Below are 26,167 nucleotides of genomic sequence, written 5' to 3'. Positions count from 1 at the left end.
TGGAGGACAAAGTTAGAAATCCCGGGTCAGTTATAGAGGCTGTCACAGTAGTCCAGGCAAGGTCTTGCAGTCCCTGGACGAGGAGAGTAGCAGGAGAGGTTGTTGAAGGGTATTTCCTGTCTATGTGGAAGGGGCAGCCAACAGGACTTAACAGATTGGATTGAAGGAGACTAAGTGAAGAGTCAGGGATTACTCCATGTTTTTGGCTTTTTCTGCTGGTAGAGTGATAATGTGTGGCACTGGAGTTTGGTCGAGAGAATTAAGATTTTGTTTTAGAATGCATTAAGTTTGGGATGCCTATTGGGACATTGACGTGAGTATATCAAGTAGACAGTTGGATAGAGAAGTACGGAGTTCAGGAGAGTGGTCTGGGCTCAGGAAAGAACTCTGGGTTTCATCAGTCTGTAGGTAGTATTTAGAGCAATGGTACCTGAAGAAGGAGGAAGCCCGGATGGAGCCAAGATCCAAACATGGAGGTTTGGAGCTTCTCAGACATCATGTTTGGGGAAGTTGATGAGAAACTGCCCATGAAAGAGCCTGCAGGGTAGGAGGGAGAGGACCGTCCTGGAGGTGGAAGTCTTGTGAAGAAGCTCAGAGTGGGAAGCTGTGTCAGGTCCCGCTGTTAGGTGAGGAGCACTGAGAGGGACAGGAGGCCTCTGGAGGTCACCTTGATGAGAATAGTAGAGTGGTTAGATAGAGCAAAGTCAAGAGTGAGTGGAAGGAGGAGGAAGACAGCAAATGTGGTCGCTCTCGTGAGGATTCTGCTCTAAGGGGGAGCAGAGAAGATGGCAAGAGCTGGAGGAAGACGTTGGGTCAAAAAAGGCTCGATAAATATTTGAAAAACTGAATGAGGGGTGGAAGGATGCCATAGGTGGAGAGAACTGTGTAAAGGCAAGAGTCAAATCCAAAAGTAGGTTGGTTAGATAAATTTGGAGGGAAGAGCTACATGGTTCTTCTGTGTGGCAGACTTCTGGGAGGGGGTGGGTAGACTTCTTTGAAATTGCTAAAGAGTGTTGCTACAGGGTGCCATGCGTGGGGGTGGCTGGAAGCCAGCCTAGGGTTTGCTTGAGCTGGTGTCTCCTGGCTTGCGAGGCTCACAGCGCTCTGGGTAGTGCCTGTCTGCACTGCCCACGCCTTCCGCTGTGTCGTGGGGAATTCGGATCCCCGGCAGTTCCCTTCCTTGCTTCCCTCAGTTCAGCACTGCCCCTCTAAAAAGTGTCAGCGCACTGTTTCCAGGTGAGAGAGTGTCGCTTTCGTCTGTGATTTCTCATGGTCTCGGGGCTCATGCTGAATGACTTCTGGTTTTTGGTTCTTCCTGCCTCATCCCCCTTCCCTCTCACCTCTCCGTGGTTTATGCGGTATGGATCTTCAGCTTCAGAGGTTCAGCAGAAGTGTATAAACGTGAATGCACTTTGTATTCCTAAGCATTATTATTCTGTGCAGACTGAGAGGCTTAATACACATTGTTTTATGACACGTTATACACACGCATACACACACACACACACACATATTTTATGACATGTTATATAGCAGAGGCTAAGCTTACTGCAGGAAAACCTAGCAGATGTTACATGCATGTCTGTGAAATGAGATTATGCGGTATTGGAATACTGTTCCAAAAGTTTCCCTTTTTTATGGGAAAAGTAAATTGTACACTTAAACATTTTGTTATAGTAACTCGGGTTTATCTTATTTAATTTTGTGCTGTCTAGTGCAGGTTTTCACTTCGGTTTTATCTTTTTGTGTTTATCTGAGACACTTTCTTAGTATTTCCTTCTGAGATCATCTTCATTTTCCCACTCCATCTTTACAAATAATCCTTTCTTTCTTTCTTTCTTTTTCTTTCTTTCTTTCTTTCTTTCTTTCTTTCTTTCTTTCTTTCTTTCTTTCTTTCTTTCTTTCTTTCTTTTATTTATTTGACAGAGAGAGAGCGAGAGAGAGATCACAAGTAGGCAGGCAGAGGCAGAGGGAGAAACAGGCTCCCTGCTGAGCAGGGAGCCCGATGTGGGGCTCCATCCCAGGACCCTGGGATCATGACCCGAGCGGAAGGCAGATGCTTAACAGAGTGAGCCACCCAGGTGCCCCAATATTCTTTTAAAAAGACAATTGGGGTAGCTATCGTTTGAGCAGGACTGAAGTCAGATTTTAACAGCAGAGACCTGGGTTGCAGAGTTAGAAGGGATTTTATAGATCAGTGCATCCAGCTTCTCCATCTTGCATAGATCTTGAGATGATTGGCTTCCCACTTGATTGTTAAAGCCCCACAGAGTAAATGGTCAAATACCAACCCTAATAGTGAGTCCTCAGGTCCATCCTGCTGTTCTTCCTTCTGACAACTTGTCTAAAAAGAGCTGCCAGCACAAAAAGGAATATCTCCAAATAAGCGTCTGGTGCTCTTCATCTAATGCTGGTGTACTCAGCGGGGGTTGCGGACCCTCATAACCCTGAGGACCTTGGCCATCTGGGCCAAGGCCACTCTGGCTTCCTCGCTGTTCCTGGTAGTTTAGTCTTTCCTGGTCGGAGGTAAATCCATTCTGCGTGTTGTTTCCTGTTTGCCGGCTGTCCCTGGAGATGATGATGGTACCAGATACAAAAACTTGGGAGGTTGTTCCCGAGATCATTTCTGTTTACTTTTCTGAATTTGCTATAATAGAAGCTTAAAGAGAATGTCTTTAGGTTCTTGAATTGGAGAAGTGGTTAGCGTTGGGCTGACCAGACTTTACATGATCATTATGTTTTGTAACTGTAGAGCTTATTATCCCAATACTTTTGAATAGTAAATGTTAAACTACCATGAAAAATCCCCACTCCTTTGTTTGCAGATGTTCTCTATTGCTGAAACACACCATCTTATTGTGAATAGTCAATTATTCCCCCTAAATTGTACTTTGAAAGAGAATATCAAAATATAAATACTTACATTTTAGGCACAAATGAGGATTTTGTCATAAGTCATCTCAAGTTATATATTTTCAAAACGGATGGATTTTTAATATAAATAAGTTAAAATAGAAACAAGTTACCTAAATATAAATTATTACATAATAGCCACGTTGTAGCATTTTCAAATTGTTCAAATGTTTTCAAATAGATACAAGTATCTGAGAACTCTATAAAGAAGGCTGCCGAATGGATGTTGACATTAAGACACAGAGTAAATCACATAGCAGTTTAAACTAAAACAGCTTAGTTCAGAGGGTACTGCTGTTTTATAACCATATTTAAAAATCTGTTCCTCTTTTACTCCCTCAAACTGAGTTCAGGGATATAATGGATCCCATTATAGGTAAAAGGTCTGTGACTCAGCCATCGAGCTACTCAAACTCTTGGCTGTTTTAATTGCCACCATTAAAGCTTTAGTACTTTTATCTCATAAAAATAGATATCATTGATGTAAAATGTGTGCCTGTTGAAGATACATTTGTACCTCTGCCCCGATGGTTAGCTAATCATCCATTTGTGTTTGAAGTTAGTTAGGTTTTTATGCAGACGGGAACTTGACATAGATCACTGATTTGTTCAGATTTAGTCATTTAATTAAGAAAAAAATGCCATGTAGTAATAAGGATAATATCTAGCTAGAATATTTTCCCAAAAGAAACTTACTTAGTTTTGGCTTGCATTTTAACTACATTTAGTTGATGGAAAGATGGTGGACTTTTACCAAGCTTAGTCTTGAACCCAAGAGAATAATAATGTTTTTCTAACTCAAATGCTGTGACTTTAACAATTCAAGGGAAATATAGGAGTCACTCTCTTGTGACACATCTGTGTAAACTTAACTATGGTAATTGGCAGAATTTCTCTGCCCATCTTCTGCAAAGGGGAAAATATCAAGGTGTGAAGGAAACTCCAAGAACACAGCAGGAGCTAAATGTTAAACTGTGAAAAGCTACTTTGTTCTAGGCTTTTCCCTCCAGTATGCTAGGGAGTCACAGTCATTCATTATTCATATTGCTGTACACAAACAAACTAAAATGTATTCATCTAAAATGAGTACATCTCAAGAAAGTTTAAGTTCCCAATCACTGTGAACATGCTTATTTCTCTAGTATAAACAGAAGAGCAAAAATTGGTGGGACAGTTCATTAAGTTATTTTCTGTTCTGTAGTCGTAATTGTGGAATTGTATTCAGATAAGAAAAAAAAATCTGACTTTATAAAAGGGACTCAAATCTGAACCAGTTCTAAAACTAAAACCTACCCACACAAAGCATTTGTGAGCTAATATACATAACCAGGCTTCTATTCTTGCCCAGCTGTGTAGATTCAATTATAATAATTTTCTCAGTTGCATAACATTGCTGTTTGTTTATTACTGCGTTATTAGTCAGTGAATGAACCTCCCTCTTTTTGACCCCTCAGCAGTGTTTATAAAATACTTAATTGCTTTGGTATCTTCTGTTTCATGTGTAATTCCAGCTGGAAGAAGTCATGGGGACATCATCCCCTTTAAGTGTTAAACAGACTGTTTCTAATGTGCAATAAAGTTTCTTTTAAAATACCAGGAACCTTTAATATTGTTTATAGTGCAGTTTCTTATATTTTTTTACTTGAAAACGGAGTGATTTTCTTATAAAAACCCTTTCCTCGTGATGATCTCCGTGGCGGTTAACTGTAGAACAGTGTCAGGCTTGCCACCTTCTCTGTGTCATCTGGGTTCTTCCTGTCGGAGCCGGTGCCACCCCTGTCACCTTACCACCAGCTCTCCTGCCGTCCCATCTTCCTGCTTCCTGGAGAGACTCTAGCAGGAGTGCGGGAGCGACAGGGATGAGGCGGCAGGCGTGATGGCTGAGGTCTGGGCTCTGCAGAGAGGTTGCCTGGGTTCAACCTGGACTCCTCTTGGAACCAGCTTTTTGTGACCTTTGGTAAGTTTATTGATCTCTTTGTGTACCTTAGTTTCCCCATGTATAAAATGGGGGTAATTTCCTCAGGTGGTTGGTTGTGAGCCCGGAACAGTGCTTGGCACGGAAGTTCTCAGTCTTGGCGGCGGCAGTGTCACAGAGGTGCTGTTTGTCATGACGTGGAAGGATCAGTGTCTGGCATGAGAAAAGGGATCATTTGTTGTTTATTGCTGTGCAACAAATTACCACAAATTTCATGGATAAAACAGTGCCCCTTTTCTTAGCTCCTAGTTTCTGTGGGTCAGGGTTTGAGCACAGCCTGGCTGGGTCCTCTGCTCAGGGTCTCCGCAAGGCTACAGTAGGGTGCAAGGGCTGCTTTCTCATCTGGAGTCTTGACAGGGGAAGAGTCCATTCTGGTTGCTGACGGAATTTGTTTCCTGTGGCTATATGATGAGGGGCTTTGGTTCTTGCTGCCTGTCACTTGGGGCTGCGTGCCACTCCTAGAGGCTGCCTGCAGTTTCTTAGCATGGTGGGTTCCCCACTGTGGTCTCCTCTCTCTGGTCACTTGCTTCCTCAGTGCCAGCAACAGAGAGTCTCTGACCCTCACAGAGAGCCCATACTCTCTTTACAAACCTCCCCTCATTAAGCGAGGCTTAGCCAGGAAAATCTACCCTTTGAGTAACTTAAAACCAGCTGATTTGGGACCTTAATCACACCTGCAGAGTCCTGTGACCTTTGCTGTGTTCTGTTGCCTGGAAGACACAGATCCCCTCTACAGTCAAGAGGTAGAGATCCTACGGCCATTTTAGGATTCTGTCTCCTATGAGAAGTGGAGGAATTTTTATAGGACCAAGGTAGTTCATCATTAAGCATTTATTGCCAACTAAATTTGCTAGACTCACAGTCTCTGAGTTCTGGAGAACTTGCCTGCCTGGAGTGTGTAAATTAGCTTTCTCACTGAGCTCCTTATAAATTGATTTTTTTTTCCCCCTCAAAGATTGTTTTATTCCCATTTCTACACAAACCCTTGGGATTGGCCAGTGTTAGAGACACACCTTCCTTTAAGTCTACTGAAGTTTGACTTTTTAAATTCATAGGAATAACATAGTAAGTAAGTTACATTTAATATTAACATTTATAGAGTAGTAGAAACCTAAATCAAACTTAGTATCAATAGCTTTTCCAGAGCCAAACTGCATACGTTTCACCTTTCCAGTTTTGCTGTTGGGTATACCAGTGATAGCAAAATGCGGTGTAAGTGTACAGTAAAAAATTATTGAAGTAAACTTAACTATTTTCAGTATGTAAGTTTGGTCTTCATCCTTAAGTGTCTTTGAATAGGATTTATCTCTGCAGATCAGTTGACCACTGTGGAAGCACTGTTTTGTGTGTTGCTGAGTTCGATCCCTGGTAAGTTGGGTCGCTTCAGGTCTGGAGGTCTGCTGCCAAATTCCAGCCCCCAGACACCTCTTTGAGGACAGTAGGGACCCAAGAGCTAACTTGAAATAAGTAAGACAAACGCCTGTGAACTGGGAATTTGTTCCATAGATTCTCATTCATTGATATTTAATTGAGCTGAGCCTACTAAGGGAAAACACTGTGCAGGGAGGTGAAGAAGAGAAAGAAAAAAGAGGGAAGGGAGACACAATAAAATGGACTTGTTAAGGCCCCCGAGCGGATTTGTTATCTTTTCTACTTATACTTCTGGAGAGTAATGTCTGGTAAAAGATAACACTTGATGATTTACCGCTATAAGGAACTAAGAAATCCAGACTAAGAGGCTGAAAGTATGATTGTGTCTCAGACTCTTCTCACGGGTTCATATTTTAGTTTGCCTCTTGTAAGTCAGATGCACCATGATGCCCTGCTTTTTCCTGGGGGTTTCTGCTGGGGAGAATGGATGTAGTCTTTATGGGTGGGCAGGCCTGCTTCCCAGAGGGGGCCACCCTTGTGCCTGTGGCCCAGGAGACCTATGAAGTTATTCACCATTACTGTGCTAGGCTTTGGATTGTGTTACATTTATGGTTGCGTCTGTTTCTCCCCTGCCCAGAGTAGAAATAGGTTCTGTGGGCCCCCTCTCCCTTTCTCTCCTATCAGGAGTACTTCAGGGATAGGAGAGTCTCATGATCAGGAATGCAGTCTGATTACCTGTATATACTTTTTGGAAAGCTAACACATGTAAAAACATAATTCAAGTCTTGTATAAACAATTAGGCTAATTTTTCCAAGCATTTATGGAGCAGTGGAGGTACATCAAAAGTATGTTCAGTTTACATCAGTTCAACTCTGTGCCCTAGGGGTGTGTGTGTGTGCATGCATCTGTATAAACACGTTATTTCAAATACATGGTCCTTAGATGCAAACCTCCTACTTCATCTGGTGCTTTTCCTAAGAAGTAGAATGATGTGTTACCAGACTGGGGAAAAGAACTGACTGTGTTAGATTCCTTGAAATATAGTAGATTGGATTTTTAAAAATCATATAAGCTGTTCTTTTTAAGTCGTTTTGGGAGAGTTTTCAGGGCAGGGCAGAAAGTGGGCTTATTTTCTTCCGGTTCTGGAAGACTCCATTCACTCCCTGGGACAGAGCAGATTGATTGAATTGAACTCAGCTTCTGTCAAATGGGGTGAATCTGATATTCAAACAGGATAATGTTTGTGAGCAGCAATCTAAATGCCAGTTCTTATCCACATTTTTGTCTTTGGGAGAAAAGTTAGTGATTCTCCACAGCTTTAGTTTGGGGTTAAACTAGAGTTCTCCTCCAATCCTTTGAAGACAGAAGTCCCAAATTTATAGTAAATCAAAAGCCATTTTAACCTGTAGATTCAGGTTTGGGTCTTAAAACTAAGGCCCTTCTGGTTTTGGAGAAAGACAGCAAGCGGCTTCCCAGGCTTGGAGAAGCCCTCCTCACCCCCTGGGTGAGCCTGATCCCATGGCACTGGCTTTAGCCGCCACATCGGGATTATGGTCCAAGGTTGACCCTTTTCTAGCTGTGTCACTAAAGCCTCAGTTTACTCATTTATAAAAGAGCAAGAGTATCACCCACCTTGGCAGCCTCATGTGGTCACTACAGACACTGAAGGAGAGGGTCGTGAAATGCACATGTAACTGCACAGGACATAGTTTACAAACCTTATTGAGTACTCTGTCCTGGGATGGCTTCAGGACTTCCTGCCAGTCTTGCTATTATCTCTCCCCCAGCTCCAGGGCTGTTCCCCAACTCTCCTCCCCGTCACCCTGAGTGGGGCCGGCTGCAGGCAGCCTCGCAGGTACCCAGCATGGGTTCCGGCCCACATACCTGTATCTCCCTGCGGCCACCTCCCCCCTCTGCAGGTCACTCCCTGCCCAGTGTGACAGCCTGCTCAGAACGGAGATGGCGAAGGGGAGATGGCCAGAAGGGCAGTGAGGGGGGTGGCCAGGAGTGAGGTACGGTGGACAGATGCCCTGTCCTCCACTGGGAGGGAGTCTACTGCCCTCGGGGTCTCTCAGACGCCTGGAAAGGGTTTAGCATTGGTGGAGTTTCACTGCTGTTATTCTAGCTAAAGTGACTGGACAAACACCACAGTAGAGTGCTTTACACATTAGAAATGCTGTTGACTGTTCCTTGTGGTACAGTTTTACTCATTCATAGAAGATGGGCAGTATTCGGTATCCAATGTAAACTATTTAATATTAAATGTAACATGATTGCTTGGCTCATTATTTTCATTAGTTTGGGCTCTACTTAAATTCAAAATGTGTTTATAATTTAGATGCCATTAAAGTGGTTCATGTTAATTTGTAGCTATTTAAGATTTTGTATGGCACATCTATTCTAAAGACAGATTAAAAACAAGCAGAAAACCAAAGTTTCGGAAATGCCCTCAGATGATTTTTAAATGAGATATTTCAGCAGTAATTAAAATTTTCAGTTCTAACATTTAATGGTTCTGAGGCACTCATAAAGATAACTTATTGCATTATGATATTTCAACATTCATTATCTTTAACTTGGTAATTATCTTGACTGTATATAACAAAAATTATACAAGTCATCCTTATATGATTATACCAATATTCCTATTTTATTCCTACCAGTGACTTGAATTGAGCATAAATGAAACTCCCAATTCAGTGAGCCACTGGAGCACATTTTATATAAAATTAGGTTTGTTCATAGAGTCACATGCTATATTACAAAACATTTGATAACCGCTCTTGGAGACACACAGACAGACACATGCACACACATACTTTCCCCACCCCAGAGAAGCAAATGAGTTTGCCCCACTTTAGCTATATTGGTATAATCCAAAGTATGTCTTGAAGAACATTTTTATTCAAGATATTCTTAGAAAAAAGGGATGGAATCATTAAATACCTTTAGGACACTGTATTATTCCCCACTCAGAATGTAGTAAGGTCTTGGAGTTTTTGTAGTGAAGAAAACTACTTACTTGGTTAGCATCGAATTTCTCTAAACTCCTGTGATCTGAGTCATCTTTTCATGTAACACTTCTTAATATCCAAAACTTAAAAAATGTTGTTTTACACATTTTGCCTTCTCAATTCATATGACTAACAAGCTTGATAATTATTCATTTGGGTGTTTTGTTCATAAATGTACTCATTCAATAAATCATTGTTCCTGGAAATTAAGAATGAGCTGAGTAAAACTAACTGGCATTTAAAGGCTTGAACTTGAAGCCCTGACTCTAATACCAAATTTAGCCAAGCAGAAAATAGCCCAACCTTTGATTGTCTTCTGAAGAATATTTTTATACTTTTTTTTTTTAAGGTTTTACTTATTTAACTTAGAGAGTGAGAGCGGTAGAGAGAGAGCAGTGGAGGGAGAGGGAGAAGCAGACTCCCCACTGAGCAGGGAGTCCTAGTCAGGACTCGATCCCAGGACCCTGGGATCATGACCTGAGCCGAAGGCAGATGCTTACTTGCCTGAGCCACTCAGGTGCCCCCATACTTATTTTATATCAAATAGTCATAGTTAAGAAGTACATCACTTGACCATTGAAACTAGCTGCTGCTCCTCCATAAACAGGGTTTCACAAGCTTGCTTATCATGCAGTTTTATGCTTTCAGTCACCTGACCTCAGGCATGAGTCACTGTTCAGGTCCATGGAGGAAGTGACCTCTGGCCAGCACCGGGCTGACTGTTTTCAGGAAGCCTCCTTAGTGTCAGCCTAGGTCAGGTGCTCAGGTACTGTGGCTGGCTTGTTTACTGTTATATCCCCAAATACTTGTTGAATGAATAAATGAATTGGGCACCAAATATTGAGTGCATCTTCTTTTTATCAGTGTCACTGACAAGAAAAGGGTGTTAGAGTCTCAACAGGACTTACAGAGCCTTTGCTAAATGCACTTTTGAATGCTGTATGCTCTTTTGGCTGAAGATTGAGCTTCAGTTTTCATACTGGAATTCTTTCCCTCCCTCCCTCCCTCCCTCCCTCCCTCCCTCCCTCCCTCCCTCCCTTCCTTCCTATTTGACAGAGAGATAGCACAAGTAGGCAGAGCTGCAGGGAGAGGGAGAAGCAGGTTCCCCATTGAGCAGGGAGCCCGATGCGGGACTTGATCCCAGGACCCTGGGATCATGACCCAAGCTGAAGGCAGCCGCTTAACCGACTGAGCCACCCAGGCGCCCCTGGAATTCCTTTTTAAAAGAATGTCAAAGGACCAAGAACCTGGGGAATACTGGAAAAATAAAAGTGAAGAGCATCAGTATAAGATGCATTTCCAAAGCCACTAAAGACAAAACAAAAGCAAATAATAGTTTGCAATCTTTTTTTTTTTTTTTTTTTTTTTTTAAGATTTTACTTATTTATTTGACAGAGACGCAGCGAGAGAGGGAACACAAGCAGGGGGAGTGGGGGAAGGGAGAAGCAGGCTTCCTGCCGAGCAGGGAGCCTGATGTGGGGCTCGATCCCAGGACCCTGGGACCATGACCTGAGCCAAAGGCAGACGCTTAACGACTGAGCCACCCAGGCGCCCCAGTAGTTTGCAGTCTTAAGTGAGCACTTAATATTTGTATTCTTACAAATCATTGAAATCATAGTTTAGTGTGTTTCAGGCTTGTATTTGTTGTTCCTTCAGCCTTCCATGACCTGCCGCTTCTCCTGCAGAATCTCAGTTTCTCTGAGAGCGCAAGTACCTCCCTTTAGCTTAATGTGCAGAGAAGGGATGTGCCTCCCAGAAGTGCCTTGTGACTCTTGCCCAGTTGGTGGTACCTTCTCTTTATTATAAAGTAGCATTTTGATTTTAGATTTGTTTGTATCACTCAGTTAATAAAATGTTTGTCCATAGGTGTCCTACGGTAGAATGTTACTTTGCAGAGATCATATGTGTTGGAAACATTGCGCAGTGTTAATATCAGATGGCTCACTCCTGTTACTTGACATTGCTAACAGGTTGAGGCTTTAAGAATATAATTAAGGCAAAACGTGAGTAAATAAGATAGCTCTTAGGCCAGACAAAGCTGATGAATGTTGGATGAACAGCATACCTGAGGTAAATGAAAAGTTTCTTCTTAGGCACTTTTTCCTTTTCTTGCAAATGCTCCTGAGCATTTTGGGTTTCATTTGCTTAAAGGTAAGAGAAGGATTGGCTTCACTTCTTCATCTCCACTCTCCTTTGGTTAACTTTGAATCCTATCTATGTGTTTGTCTAGTTTATACATTTTGAACAGTGGCGTTAAGGATAAAAGTTATTATCTTTAGTTTGTGGTAATTTTTTTGACAAGACACACATACACACCTTGAATCATTTTGATTTACAGTTTAAATACCAGTCATCCTCTTTTAGTTCCAGAAGTCCATGGCGGCGTCCTTACATATTCCATAATATATCAACAGGCACATGGGATTATGATAGAAAATGTGTCAAGTGGAAGGTCCTATAGTGTGTATTTAAAAATACCTTTGGTATCTAACATTCTCCACATTTGCTCTAATAAATGAGAGGTTTTAGCAATGCCCTATATGGTAATATCAGATGTTAATGGCATTGATTATCTGTCAGGCAGTGGGAATTGATGGGAAAATGTCCGCTGTAAAATTAAATAGCATTAGAGAAGACTGTACCATGCGTGGGAGAGGGGGGGCATGGCTGGGCCTGGGAGACTTTGTCAGGGTATTACCGTGAGCTCCAGGTTTTTTCCCCCACATGATTAAGGCAGGCCATCTGTTCTTTGTTAAATGTTTACAAAAACAGCTTTTCTCTAAAAGATTTAAGGAGATGTGGGTCTGGTAAACACTATAATATTTCTGAGCACCTTTTTCACCCTATTTCATATAGTACCCAAACATAATTCTGCTGTATATCAAACAGGATGAATATCTTTTTTGTGTTTAATCTTTATGTTTTTTCCTTCTTGTGGAAGATTAAAAATTTTAAGGGATACTAATTTATGGCTTCATTTATTACTGAAAGGAGCATCTAAAATCATTTGTATGCTAAAATGTGTAGATAAATTTTCAGTCTTTTTGTATTAGATATTCTGTGCTTTTTCTAGTTCATAAATGTGTATCAGGTATTTCTCGTGAGAAGCTGGCACTTTGTTACTGGGGTTAACATGCAGATTAAAGCAAGGTACGCGTACCTGGGATTAATTCACTATTCTGAGCTTTAAGCTTTGTTTACTGGTAGACTTTTCTCTTTCCTTCCCTTTCCAGGAAATACTTTTTCTTCCATTTCCTGAAAAATAGTTTGTCGCAAATAAGTTTGACCTCTAAATCTCTTAAAAAAAAAAAAGATACGGCTTTTTTCCTTTTTATTTACATTTGAAATAATATGTAACATCTCAACTTCAGCAGCTGAATTTTAATCACACAGTTAAATCGGACGCTGTTAATTCTCAGGTAATGGTAACGTGGACAGCACCTCGGTTGATGTTCATTGAGCGTGTGTGTGAGAGAGAAGTGTAGGGCAGAGGGTAACTTTTTTCAGTGTTTGGCTTGCTGTGCTATTCCTGTGTGGAGACCTGCTCATGTGGACTCCCACCCATGTGCTCTTCCTTAGACTTCTGCTCTTGTTCCTTTCTCTTTCTGTATACCTTTAATCTTTTTCAGGTTCATCCTCTTTCAGCTATGACTAGGAAAGGAAAATATGTATTTTAAGATTTTCTCATACCATTGGATTTTGAAAGAGACTTGGAAATCATCGAACCCAGACCCTTCATTTTGCAGATGAAGAAAATGAACTGTGGATGAGTGAAATGATTTTTCACTGATAATATAGCTAACGGCAGGACCCAGACTAGAATTTGTGTCTCTTACCTCCTAATTTCTGGGCTCTGTCTCTTGCACCAGTGCAGGTGAAGAATTGAATGTGGGTTTCTTTAGTGACCATAGTAAGGTTTAGTGGGGGAGAGTATGACCACTTTCTTTTCAGACAGTGATGTCTCAAAATTTGGGGGGGGGGGGCGTCACTGAACACTTCGGAAATCATATGAAACCCATGGAGCATTTCCCAGAAGGATGCCCATATGTAAGATTTCAGGAGAAGCACAGAGTCAGCAGAACACTGGTTTAGAAAACCTAGATTCAAATCACAGCTCCATCTCCTTCTATGTGACAGTAGGTGATCATATAACATTCTCAAACTTTACTTCCTTTCTGAAAGATGGGGGCAGATTACCACGGTTTTGTTGTGAGAGTCAGGTGAGCTAACCCATGAAAGCACCCAGCTCAGTACGTGGCATGGAATAGATGCTTAGTTAGTTGTACTGGAATCTAATTTATGGTACCTTGCTGATGGTAAGCCATAGCTTCTGGGTTACTCTTGAGTTCTCTGGAGACCTGGACCTGGGCTCTCCTCCCCCCCTTTTTGGAGGTGGTGTGGTCAGGAGGGTGGGTCTGTAACTCCTTGGGCACAGTACTGCATCCTCGAATGTCAGCGTCCATATCCAGCTCCTAATTAGGGCTGGTGTGGAGATTGAACAGTGTCTGGGGTGTAAGGTGCCTAGCACGTGCCTGGCACATAGTAAGATTGTTCGGTAGACACTAGCAGCCATTCTTGTTGCTGTTTCTGTTAGACTTACTGTTAAGTGTCTGGAGCAGCAGATGAAAAAGGCAAAGAAGAAAAAAAAAAAAGAACAAACCCAACCCTGAGTGACATTTGCAGATATAACATTTTAAAGTATTTCTTTGAAATACAGAGGTTCATTTGATGTCATAATTTATAGTGGAGATGACACTCGACCCCTGTGCTGGTTTGCAGCGGACTCTGACCTTGGCTGACCAGTAAGCCTCCCATCCTAATTGTTGGCATTCTCTACTGCGTTAAGCCCATCTCTGGATGCACTCCTTGTGAATGTCAAAGCTCTCCTGCAGGGCTTACCAGCTCGACTATTTGGATTTTCTGTTCCTCAGTGAAATGTGAAAATGTAAAGCTTTAGTAACTTAACACAAACACTCTCTGCATTTCATATTAGTATAAGAAATTTAATGAATCCGAAGTCACTAAGTTTGGATATGTGCTTTTAATGTGGCATTTTCATGTCATTTAAATCAGAAATGGCCTGCACTCTGTAAGATTTGTGCGTGATACTTGGATTTCAAGCTTTCACAGTACCTGAATTGTGCAGTGCTCAGTACACTTGTTCTTGTTAAAAGTGGCTTAATTATATATCTTTAATTTGAGTTCTCATTCCTGCATGGGGAAAAGAATTCCATTTAAATTTGTTCTTTGAGTATAGCTTCTGCCGCTGTGTTGTCATTCACCAAGTCCCACACACGTAGGGGCTGCTATGGAGATGGACCGTGTCTTCAGCTGAATGAGAATTATTTTTCTTCCTGAACTGAAATTTTTACTGTATTGCTAAGTTACCCCCCCCATTTTTTTACTGTTTATGTAAAAGCCTTCTTGTTTTTTGGATGAGAGAAAATGATAGATTTTTACAACTGTATAGTTGGTAAAATATTTGCTACTTTGAATGTAAAGTTTCAGAAGCATCAGCTACTAACTTTCAGTTCCTTTCTTCAATACAAAGAATAATAAACTAATTTCAATTCCCATTTGTGTCTCTTAGCATTCTCCATCGGAGCCCTTTCTAGAGAAACCAGTGCCGGATATGACTCAGGTTAGCGGGCCGAACGCCCAGCTAGTGAAGAGTGATGAGTACCTGCCGTCCGGAGATCAGCAGCCACAGCAGAAGAAGAAGAAGAAGAAAAACAACCACATTGTTGCAGAGGATCCCAGTAAAAGTTTTGGTAAAGATGACTTCCCTGGTGGGGTTGATAACCAAGAACTAAATAGGAACTCACTAGATGGGTCCCAAGAAGAGAAAAAGAAAAAGAAAAGGCCGAAGGTAAAAAAAGATCCGAAGGAACCGAAAGAACCCAAGGAGAAAAAAGAGCCCAAGGAACCCAAGACCCCGAAAGCCCCTAAGATTCCCAAAGAGCCAAAGGAAAAGAAAGCAAAAACTGCCACGCCAAAACCCAAATCCAGCAAAAAGTCAAGGTAGGCTGTGGGCAGAAACAATCACCAGCAAACACAGTGTAGAAATGAGCAGGGCAGTGAGGGCCCCTGAGAGGGGGTGGGGCCTGGGGATGGGGGAGGGGCAACAATTTGATTTTTGCCATCGGGTTCCTTTTTCTGATACCCAAACTAAAAAGTTAAGAGTTTTATACATTCTGAAGTTTAGGACTCAATTACCATGAACCGTTTGTTTGGATGGTACATTTTAGACTTAACTGGGTAAAAATTCTTTGTTATTTTAAAATCATTTGCTTGTATTTTTGTGAAAGTTCATCACTGACCAAATAGAACCAAATTGCCAGCTTAATTACTTGTAAGCCTAGACCAGCAACCTCATTTTGAATGACAATGCAAAGCAGGGACAGAAGGATTACAGAAGCAAGATAGGCCACTATATTTCACTAAGCGTTTCAGCCCTGTTTCCCAGAAGTCGAAACAGGAGAATTCATTCTCTCCACTTGGCGGAGTAAGCCTTCCAGGGGCAGGGTTGAAATGCTAGTGGGCAACGTGGGAGAAATCAAATAGCAGTTATCCATTAGATATGCATGCAAGAATAGCATGCGCTTGAGCTTCTAGGAAATGCCCTCCTCCACTCCATACTTCCCTCCGTACTTCCCCTACCAACTCGACCCCCCAGAAGGCATATTTACTCAGTAAGAAAAGCTGAGAGGAGAAGACATTGAAGACTAATTTCTTCATTTGTACTGAACATTTCTTACGACCGTTCTGAACCAATTCCAAACATCTGAATCTATTTTTCAGAATATGGCTCATGTTAGAAAATATAGTTTCCAGATGGAAATATGGTCAGACTTGGTTAATCTGAACCTGTTTGCAAACTTCATTAGAAAAAAACGCTCCCCCCTTCCGACCCCCGCGTGCATATGTATACACACACGTGTGCACACATGCACGCTCAGGTCTGTGATGGACATGCTTGATGAGAACTTTTTGAGCTCGCTGGCCTGTAAACCTTTGACTTGTAGGCTTTCCTGTGTGCACATGCTTGGATACAGAGCTGAGATGATTTCTGTGACTACAGAGATGTCCCTGCAAAGGAAAAGAGCAAAGTTGGATTTTCAACTTCTGCTAAAAATATCTATACAACCCCAAATACATTATTCTGTAGTGTTTTGAGACTTTGTATCATAGTCATTTAAACATTTTGTCGTCGGTATTTTTTATGGTGCTGAGATAACGGAATTCTATTCAATAATTCAATCTTACAGGTAACTTAATATTGGCATTTACTTAGGAACCTTCTTTGATGCCTCAGTATGTGGTTTCTTAATTGAAAACCATTATTTTTTTTCCCATATGAACACTTCTAAACCCACAACCCATTATAAATTTTGTTTTCATTTACTTAAGAAATATTAAGTACTTATTCTTTGTAGGTACTGTGTTAAGTGTTAGGATGTGAGCAAGGAGGATATTGTTAGAATTTCAGTCTGACTTATCAGGGTTTTTTTTTAGAAATATAATTGCCTAAAAGCTAAGTGTTGTGCTTTTGATAGGCGGAAATATGTGCTTATTTTTCCCAAGGAGAAATTGCAGCAAAATTTTAAAAGAATGTATTATTATGATTTTAAAACTTGAAATGTAAGAGCCTGTGTTCTAAAGAAGCTTCCTAGAACTCAAAATATATCACCAACACTAGCTTTATCCTCAAGGTCTGTCGTTACTTTGTATCTTTAATTTTTTGAATCTAGCACCTAATGATAAACATTGGTTAAAAAAAAGAAAAGACTTAACTGTGTCTGGATGTTGTCACAAATTTCCAAGTATATTACCTTCAGGTTCTGAGTCTACATTGACCTAGTTCTGTCTTTAAAAACATACTTTTAGTTTACCCTTACCTCTTGTGGGATACTTTAGGGCAGATATTAAAATGCTGTATTTAACAGTGAAACTTGTTAAAATTTTCCCAACAACTGTAAACAAGTGTTGGGAACTTGGGGCATCAGATCCAGTCAATTCTGGGCACCCGTGCTGCCATGGTCCAGAGAGGGGCCCTGTCTTTACCCACGAGAGAAAATTCCAGTGCATGCTCTCAGCTGCTCATCCTCAAGTTTGCATTGTCTGTGCAGAGTAAATTCTTGGCATTGCTGAATCCGAGTAGTGGCCTTGCATTAGAGTCACATGTTTTTGATAGGAGAGAGGGCATGTGATTATTTTCTCCCAAGAAGAATGTTGGGTACTTTACTCCCCCTCTGTTGTTGCTTTAGACTAATAGTTTCACTGGATGCCTCCTTGAGGTGATAGTTGCTAATCCCCAAGTGGTGTGCAGATAATTGAATGGAACATTTCTAGTGAGCGTGGGGATGTGTATGCAGAACGGGGGCTGACGTAACGGGGCCCAGACACCTGGGCCACACCGAGGGGTGCTGGGAGTGTTTGGAGTACTCTGTTGGCCCTAGTGACTTGACTGCTTGTCGGGCCACCTGCTGAGTCACGACAGAGTGTGGTGAAGACTTTCCTGGGGGACTTTCCTGTCATTGATGGTCAGATGGGAGTAGCTGTCTAAGAAAATGGTAATTGAAAAGAGATTTTCATTAAATTAACAAACCAACCCACTATTTTGTTGAGCCACAGTTTCTACTGGCCAGATGAATTGAGTATGTCAAGTTGTGGTCTTGTGTTCTGCTGAATCTAGGAAGGAAATCGCATCCCTGAAGCACAGATAAGTAGAATGCATACAACTACATGTAAATTCTGAATAGCATAGCAGAATAATTATGTAAATTGAATATGCAGTGATGAAGGTAATAGGGGGTTTGGGTTATGTTAGCACTGGCGTTGAATTGCCAGAGCAGTTTGCTTTTAAGCACTGGAATACAGCAGTGGCAATTTTGTTTTGCAAAATGTTATGTGATACCAGTTATTTCCATCCTTGAATAAGTTAACTTGATGAATTTGTTTATACAGAAAATAATTTTCCTACAGAGGGCTGAAATAGAAGGGAATAAACAGAAGTGAAATGAAAAATTTAGTGCAGAACTACTCACATCTTTCCTGTTCAGCCCCGCATGCCGAATGCGCTGCCCCCTGAGCGGGCAGTGACGGAAGTGGCCCCTGTGGCCTGCCCGGCCCTGCATTACGTCTGTGGAGGGCGGAGGGCTCGTTTTGCATCATTCACACACGCTCAGTACTAAAGGACATTTTGAAAGGGTGGCTGTCATCAGGGAGCTGATTGTGTACGCCTTTAGGATGTCCGTCTCACCGCCTGCCATTCTGCTGCATTCCCGAAAGTGGCTGAGGCTTGAATCTGTGGCCATTCCCCAAGAACTGACCCTTTGGGCAACCAAAATATAATGGTATTGTCTTGCCTGTGCAGGAGAACTCAAAGAATCTGCAGGAGAACTCAAAGAAGCTGTGACATAGAATGGTAGGGAAACAGAAAAAGGTATTCAGCCTTTCAGGAAAAGACATTTAAAATCTTAAAAATGAGAAAAATGGGCTGCATTCCACTTTTCTATTAGAAATGTATCTTTCTTTCTTCTTTTCCTTTTATGTTAAATATGTATTTTTCTACCCATTTTTTCCTAGTGCTTTCCCCAGGTGTCCTTATAGCCTTCGAATATTGGCAGTAAATATTGAAAATGAAAGCTAAGACATTTGTGGGCTGGAGGGGTTGCCACTTTGCATATGGAAGGATTCAAGGAGCTGAAATAGGATTTGCATTCTTCTCTTCAGTGCGTTTTCCGTTGTGTATGCAAGGGCCTTGTGAAATGAGAGGGAGTTTGGAGGAAGCGCTTCCTTTGAATGACTCTTGAAGGATTTAGTGGTCCATTTAGCTATATAAAGATTCTTTGAATGGACATAAAGAAGGGAACTTGGCCAAAGACTGTGACTTGACTAGCGAAGTGCCAGTTAAATGGAGCCGTGGAGATTTGCTTCTGGTGCAGCTTCCTTACTGTCTTCCACCCCCAACATTAAAGTTAGTATGAGACTAAAATGCTGTTTCTCAGTGAAGAGTGATGAAATATTTTATTTAAAAATGGACAGTAAACATACTGCTCTTGTTTTTTAAAAACACAAAGTACCAAAAACACATAAGGTATATTTTTTGCAAACCACACTGTCATTATCGTTAATATTTATGTGGCAACTTTCTTCTGAGGAACTTTGCTTTTCAGATTCCCCCCCCCCCAATTATGATCTAAGAAAGTAGCAACATTTTACCTGAGGAATATTTTTATTCAGCCAGCGAGCCCAACGGTGGTATATTTTGGTAACCTAATACATAGTTTATATAGTGTGCTCTTATACATGTACAATTTCTCAGCAGAGATTAGACACAAAAGCAAACCATTAAACTAGTTTTACTTAATAAAGACAGAAAACCTGGAGAGTCAGATACCTCTCCATCAGGTACGTAGGTGGTAAGTTAAACCCACAGCTTTTCTTCTGTTTTCTTGTTCTTTCTTTTACATCCTATGATTTAGTTTTGACTCATGGCATTGGGTAATTGGAGATTTTGAATTAAGTATTTTGGACAGTATGCCTGCAGAAAAGGCTGCAGATTTTTTTAACGTATAGTCACAAGACAGACTTTGAGCCCTTTCGGTATTGGAGAGGAACAAGGGAGAGAAAGTGCCTGTGGGCGGGCGTTGTGCATCTCCGCGGGCTGGCCTGCCCTGCCAAGTCTCTGGTTCATTAAATCCAAGCTCCAGGCCAGGGATGGGACCACGTAGGTGCTGCCTCCCCTGGTGGTCTGAAGGGTTATCATCTCTTTGAAAGGGGGCCGTTGGGTCTTTTTGTTTGTTTGTTAAGATTCATTTATTCATTGGAGAGTGAGAGCATGCCAGCGGGGAGGGGCAGAAGGGGAAGGAGAGGATCTTAAGCAGACTCCCCGCTGAGCAGGGAGCCCCCGTCTCAGGACTCCATCCCAGGACCCCGAGATCGTGACCTGAGCCAAGATCAAGAGTCAGATGCCTAACTGACTGAACCACCCAGGCGCCCCACGATTGTGTCTTTTTAACCCCAAATCCTTTTTTCCTTCAGGATGACCATCTCAGAGTCTTTCTCTTGCCAGTGACACGCCACATTACCACCCTTCCTTTATCCAGGTTGTCTTCAATCAGCTGAATGAGCAGCGAGGGAGCAGTCATCAGCCACTTTTTAGTACAGACCGTGCTAGCTTTAGCAGCATGTGGTTTGGTTCATAGTCCTTGGGAGAAGAGAATGCCCAACGCTACTGACCCTTAAAAAGCAGGTTCTGCTAACTCCTGCTCTGTGCTCTAGGCGGGAATGGGCCACACTGGGCCCTCCTAAGGTTTGTTTCTGCCTGTCCAGGGAGCTGCAGTGGTCTTGAAAGTGGTGGCCTGCAGCCATTTTGGTGTCTGTTGGAGAGAGTGGCATAGACCCCGCCTCCAGCTCTCACTGCACCCCACACACGGACGGTGGCAGGGAGGGGGCCGTGGGTGGCAGTGGGATGTTAAGGGGGGTCTTTCTGGAGACACGTTCCTTTGAAGGCTTTTGTAAGTGGAATTTTAGGGCGGAACACATGTTGCCATTGTAGAGGTGGTGGCGATGTTAGAATTGGAAGATAAAGAGCAGAAGGAGTCCTAGGCTGATTTTTTTTAAATGATTATTAAAAATATCTATGAAAATGCTTTTGAAAAGTAGGGAAATCGGTACAAATGCAAAATTTGTCATGTGATATACAAAGATCTTTCTGCTGGTTGTCTTCTGCCCAGGTAAGGGCCCCTTCAAGTCCAGGTGCTGTGCAAAGCCACCCTGAGAGCATCATTGGCCATCTGAAAGACCAGCCCTCCCTGCAGCTTCTCAGACAAGTCTGTGTGGCCTAGCTTTAAAATATTAACTAGGGAGAGGTGCCTGGGGGGCTCAGTCTGTGAAGCGGCTGCCTTTGGCTCAGGTCATGGTCTCAGGGTCCTGGGATCGAGCCCGGCATTGGTCTCCCTGCTCAGTGGGGAGCCTGCTTCTCCCTCTTCCTCTGCCTCCCTCCCCCTTTTCAAATACATTTTTAAAAAATTAAAAAAAAAATGTTAACTAGGGAAGTGTGAATTAAGAAAAAAGACACCATCCTTCTTTATTTTGACGTTTGAGAGAGAACACCCTTGAACTTCCATTAGAATACTAATTGTGTAGGTAGCCCTGATATCTGTATGAACAGTATAATGTCATGGTTCTTTGGCTTCTCCTGTTAGAGTGGGTGGTAATATTTTTTCCCTGTGGGTTTTACCATTTGCTCTGCCTAATTCTCTACCTACCTGTAGCACCTGATTAAAATGTGGATGAGCAGCATGTCTCATTTGTTGTATTGGCCATGCTGGCAGATTGGAGAAGATCATTATGAATCTAGGGAGTGGGGTTCTGACTGCCAAAGTTAGCCCAGTGTCCCCCTTCAGGGGTCATGGGAATGCTGTGCCTAAAAATAAGAGTGGCATCTGAGAATTGGGCACAAGCAGCCACATCTCTGCCCTACTGTTTGGCACTTGGGAGAACATGCTATAGGAAAAGGGTGTACTTTTTGCATTCGTTTTGTAATGTCTGATTTATTCAGTTCTTTAAGTTGCATTACAGTGCCAGGCTGTGCCATATAGCCAGAGTGGCCAGTGTTTATGTTGAGCTTCTGTGATGAGATAACGTATTAGCTAACTAGAGTTCTTTTCCATGTTACTGGCAGATCTTAATTCAATCCATAAAACTCAGTAACCCTTAGATTTTCAAAGATAATTCTTGACTGCATGATGAGTCTCCCCCACCCCGAATATATTTAATATATTAAAAATGGATTTGGCTCGTTCAGGAGGCTTTCTTTTGTACATTCTCTCCCTCCCTCCTTCCCTCCCTCCCTCTCTCCCTCCTTCCCTCCCTCCCTCCTTCCCTCCCTCCCTCTCTCCCTCCTTCCCTCCCTCCCTCCTTCCCTCCCTCCCTCTCTCTCTCCTTCCTCCCTCCCTCCCCCCCTCCTTTCCTTCCTTCCTTCCTTCCTCCTCCTTTAAATAAGGGGCTGCAACCCTGTAGCTGTCCTCAGGATAGTGTTCTGATGTTACTGGAAGGCTACCCAGAGATGGTCCCAGGTAACAGAAGACATTCACCAGGACAGGTCCCTGAGGCCTGAAGGGTACCCCAAAAGGCCAGGTGCATACTGGACTCTTAGGAAGATCTCTCTGAGGAGGTTAGATGCCTTCAGGCCAGGTCCAGGATTCAGAAGAGGGTCCTGGACCCAGACGGGTATGGCTCCCGTGTCAGCAGTGCCACTTCTCAGGCTGAGCGTGTTGCCTGTCTGACTCTCAGTTTCTTCATCCTTGGGAAGTTTGATTGTAAAATGTAAAGGCGAGGCATGTTGAGTTGAAATATACTGTATCTTTTCTAACTTTCTTGGTTCTTTTCTAAAAATTTAGCATAGTAAATGTACTTAAGGAGTACCTGATGCTGGAAGAGCTATTTAAGGTAACAATTTAGATTAAATTAAATGTCTTAGAGGTGTTCCATCCAGTAACTTTCAGAGAACTTAAAAAAAAAAAAAAGCCTATTAATTTGTCATTGAAATCCTATCTTTGTTGTTCAGAAATAAAATAGAATCCCCTCCCTTTCTCTCTCTTTTTCTCTTCTCAACTCTTCTTTCCCCTTTTCAGCCAGAAGAGTGGGGTGAAGAATTTATGGGTGGATTTGAGGAGCTGGGGTGGCAAGGCACCCACTTGGTCAGTGGCTCAGCACCTGCAGGCTGACTGGCCGGGGGCCTGACGGTGGGGGTGAGGGGCAGGTCAAGGCCCTTGCTCCCATCCCACCCGGATGCTGTCTGCCCCAGGTCATCCTGTGGAGCATGTCCGGTGTTGCGGCAGTCTCCCGAGTGCTCCCGGGCCTTCACCTTCACCTCGGCGGCTCTGACCGCCTTTGTGGGAAGAAGTTGGTAGGCCTTTATGTTTACTGTCTGTGGCGCAGTTTGTCTCTTTCATTATTAACTTTTTCTGTTTATTCTGCGTTTTATTCCATTCTAGTTTAGCCATTGCATAAATTTTAGTCTAAGGACTTTATTTTAAAATTTTTATTGTGTTTTGTTGGGTTAATTTTACTTGATGTATCACATTTTATGTTGCCTTGACACTTTGAGCTCTTAATACTTTATATTGTCTCTTTTTTCTTTTGCTTCTTTCTCAAGTTTCTTTTTCATGGTTTAAAAACTTAGAGGAAAATCCTATACTCAAGTTGAGAGACTTGATGCTTTTCTTTCTACCACCATTGGGCCCTTGACCCTCACAGCTTATTACAGTTTTCATTATGGCAGCCTGGATCTTTTAGAATTGCAGTACACCACAGATGTCCTGTGCCAGGAACGTCTCTCTCACTTACATCCATTAATTTTGATTCTTTATTAAAAAACCTTTTGAGCATATAAAATACAAGGATATCTTTCAATACCTTTTATTCTTCTAAAAGATGATAGTATGACATTTTGGCTTGAGTCCCTGCACACAAATCTGATTAATGTTCACGACTTAAGCCTCAAGGTTGATTTTCCCCAGTGTGAGGAGAATCTTCACTAACTTATCCCATCTGAAGTGTCTGTCTGATTGAGGACTCCCTCCCATTGTCCAGACCTTCACTAACCATATTCTCATCACATGTGGTTCATTTTCAAACTGCCTTTCTTCTTTTGAGTACTTAGATCCTTAGGCTGTTGCTAATCCTTTAACTGCATTCTGTTTTGTAATAAGTCAGGGCAGCTAGCTGGATTTCTAGTAAGTTCTGGCCCTTGGCTTGTTTAAAAACCTTGTACTCATTCTCACCAAAAAGAATTAGTTATCTCTGTGCTGTGTCTTAGGTGGAATGAGTTCATGCCACCCCATTTTAGGTCCTGCCACGTAACCCTTCATTGTAGACCCTTACAGTCAGAAGCTGACTCAAACCCTTCCGTAAAGGGTATGGAATGTCCTTAGCACGTCCCTCCATATGACATGTATTCTCTGAAGACAAAGTTTGGGTTCTCAAGAGTTCTCATCAAGGTGGCCTGTGCTTTGACCACACTGGGGGCAATTACAGCACTTTAGAGCCTGGTCTAGCCATGGTGACCTAAATGTCACTAAGCTATGGACCCTGAGCATGTCCATCTGCCCACCTGTGTGACCCTGCTCTCATGATGAAATGTGAAATGGAAATGGAGCTGGTGAAGGGACAGCGGCCCTTCAAACTGCTAGCACCATCCCCAGAAAAACGTGCTGCTTCCAAGGTTCTAAGGGCTTGTCTCGCTTTAGGAGTGGGTGGCTCTGTATCTCCATCACACCAGCAATGATGGGAGATAAGGCTGAGGAAATGAAAGAACTTGAGAGGAGGGAGAGGAAGTATAGCGATGTACTGGTTTTGAAAACTTGGTAAGTCTCCTGTTTCGTTAGCATGTTAGTCCTATTTTACTGAGCTTCATAGGTCTTTCATCATAAAGATAGAATCTCTGTGGGGTTTTCTTAAATGAGTTAATGAGAAAAGCACTTTAGAGTAGCGCCTGGCACTTCATAAGGGCTGTATATGTGTGTGTTGTCATCGTCGCTGTTACTTGTGCTCTTAGTTAAATTGATCTGTTAAAATTGATAAGGAACGGACCTGACCAGGCACCAGGAAAACAAAGATAAATAAGACCTACTTCTTCCTCTTTTCTGAGCTTCAGAGATGGTTGGAGAAAGACATACACTTGCACACACACTCAGGTACACACACAGCTTTGGTTTGGGTTCATTGCGGGAGTGCAACCCCCATATTGTGTGTATTTTAAATATCCCTTGTGTGGGGTCCACCGGGTGACGTGTAGGTGGAGTGATCCAGAAAAGGCTTCTCCGAATGAGTGATGGCAGTAGATGGAGCAGGGCGGGGAATGGAGGTGGAAGAGATAGGTGGACCCCCTAGGGAGTAGTTCTGCGTGTCTGCAGCATAAAAGGTGGGTGGAGGGTTTGAGGTGTGAGAAAAGTAGACAAATACTGTTGACAGTTGCAAAAGTTGCAGAAGGCCTTATATGCCGATGCAGACTCTGAGGCGTTATTGCAGACAGCATTGGGCTTCAAGTCGAATGGTGCAGTCAGCTTTACACTTCAGCTGGTCAGTGTGGTGACGTGTGCAGGGTGGGTTGGATTGGTTTGGGTTTGGGTTTTGGTGGCAGCGCCATGTCCCTGAACTAGGAAATGTGGGAGGCAGAGCAGCAGGTTCAGGAGAGGAGTGGGGGCAGATATGATTTCTCCAGGGCAGAGGCCATTTAGGGCTGGAGTGAGAAAGCGTTCCCTGCATGGCCGTGGTCTTCCTTGTGGTTCTTGGTGGCAGGTCACTGCACGGGGGCCAGCATCGCCTGCTCCCATGAGCAGCCATCACAGCAGCTGTTGGAGGTTCTGTGTCTGCGCCTGGCTGCTCGGCGGCCTCATTCTCAACATTGGAGTGTCAGCTTAAGGGAGGTTTCTTACTAGTAACATTCTCTTACCCCCAATGGGAAGAGCTGCCCTGTTTGTGCCTTCCGGCTTTCTAAGTTGTAGTTTGGGAGAGGATTGTTTGTGTGGCTGTGTTTTGGCTCTGACGTTAGAAAAGACGAGCTTTGAACCAGAGAGGTTTAAATCGTGACGATGGGGGTGGACTTTCCCCAGCTCACAGTGGGTCACCCTGCCTGTGGGTCCCCAGGATGACGAGGTGGCGGGGGGAGGGAGAGGGGTTGTGACAGGGGAGGTGGGAGATGACACCTGCCTGGACTAGCGCGGTGGTCCTGGGCTTGGAGAGGAGTGGCCTTTGGGGTTGTGGGCTGGTTTGTTCTTCCAGTTTGTGTCGGGGACTGTGGATAAAGGACCTTCCTTCTCCTCGTGTTGCTTAGAGGAAATGATCTGTGGTGAACTGGGGTTCTGAGTCTGTGGTTGATTT

The 26,167-nt window shown here is 42.8% G+C and overlaps 1 protein-coding gene across 2 annotated transcripts in view; it reads left to right on the top strand.

The window, feature by feature from the left end:
* CHD7 (chromodomain helicase DNA binding protein 7) overlaps nt 1-26,167 on the top strand; it is a 184,621-nt gene that overhangs the window by 86,303 nt on the left and 72,151 nt on the right. For both annotated transcript variants that reach the window (XM_028108815.2, XM_028108792.2), the window contains exon 3: nt 14,865-15,295. In XM_028108815.2, the coding sequence (XP_027964616.2) occupies nt 14,865-15,295 (431 nt within the window). The remainder of the gene's footprint in view (nt 1-14,864; nt 15,296-26,167) is intronic.

Source organism: Eumetopias jubatus, unplaced genomic scaffold (genome assembly GCF_037043125.1).
Source record: "Eumetopias jubatus isolate StellerSeaLion01/CBP00866 unplaced genomic scaffold, mEumJub1_p1.0 scaffold_4, whole genome shotgun sequence".
Taxonomy (NCBI): Eukaryota; Metazoa; Chordata; class Mammalia; order Carnivora; family Otariidae; genus Eumetopias; species Eumetopias jubatus.
Note: the sequence above shows the minus strand (reverse complement) of the source record. Positions and strands in the feature narration are given on the sequence as shown.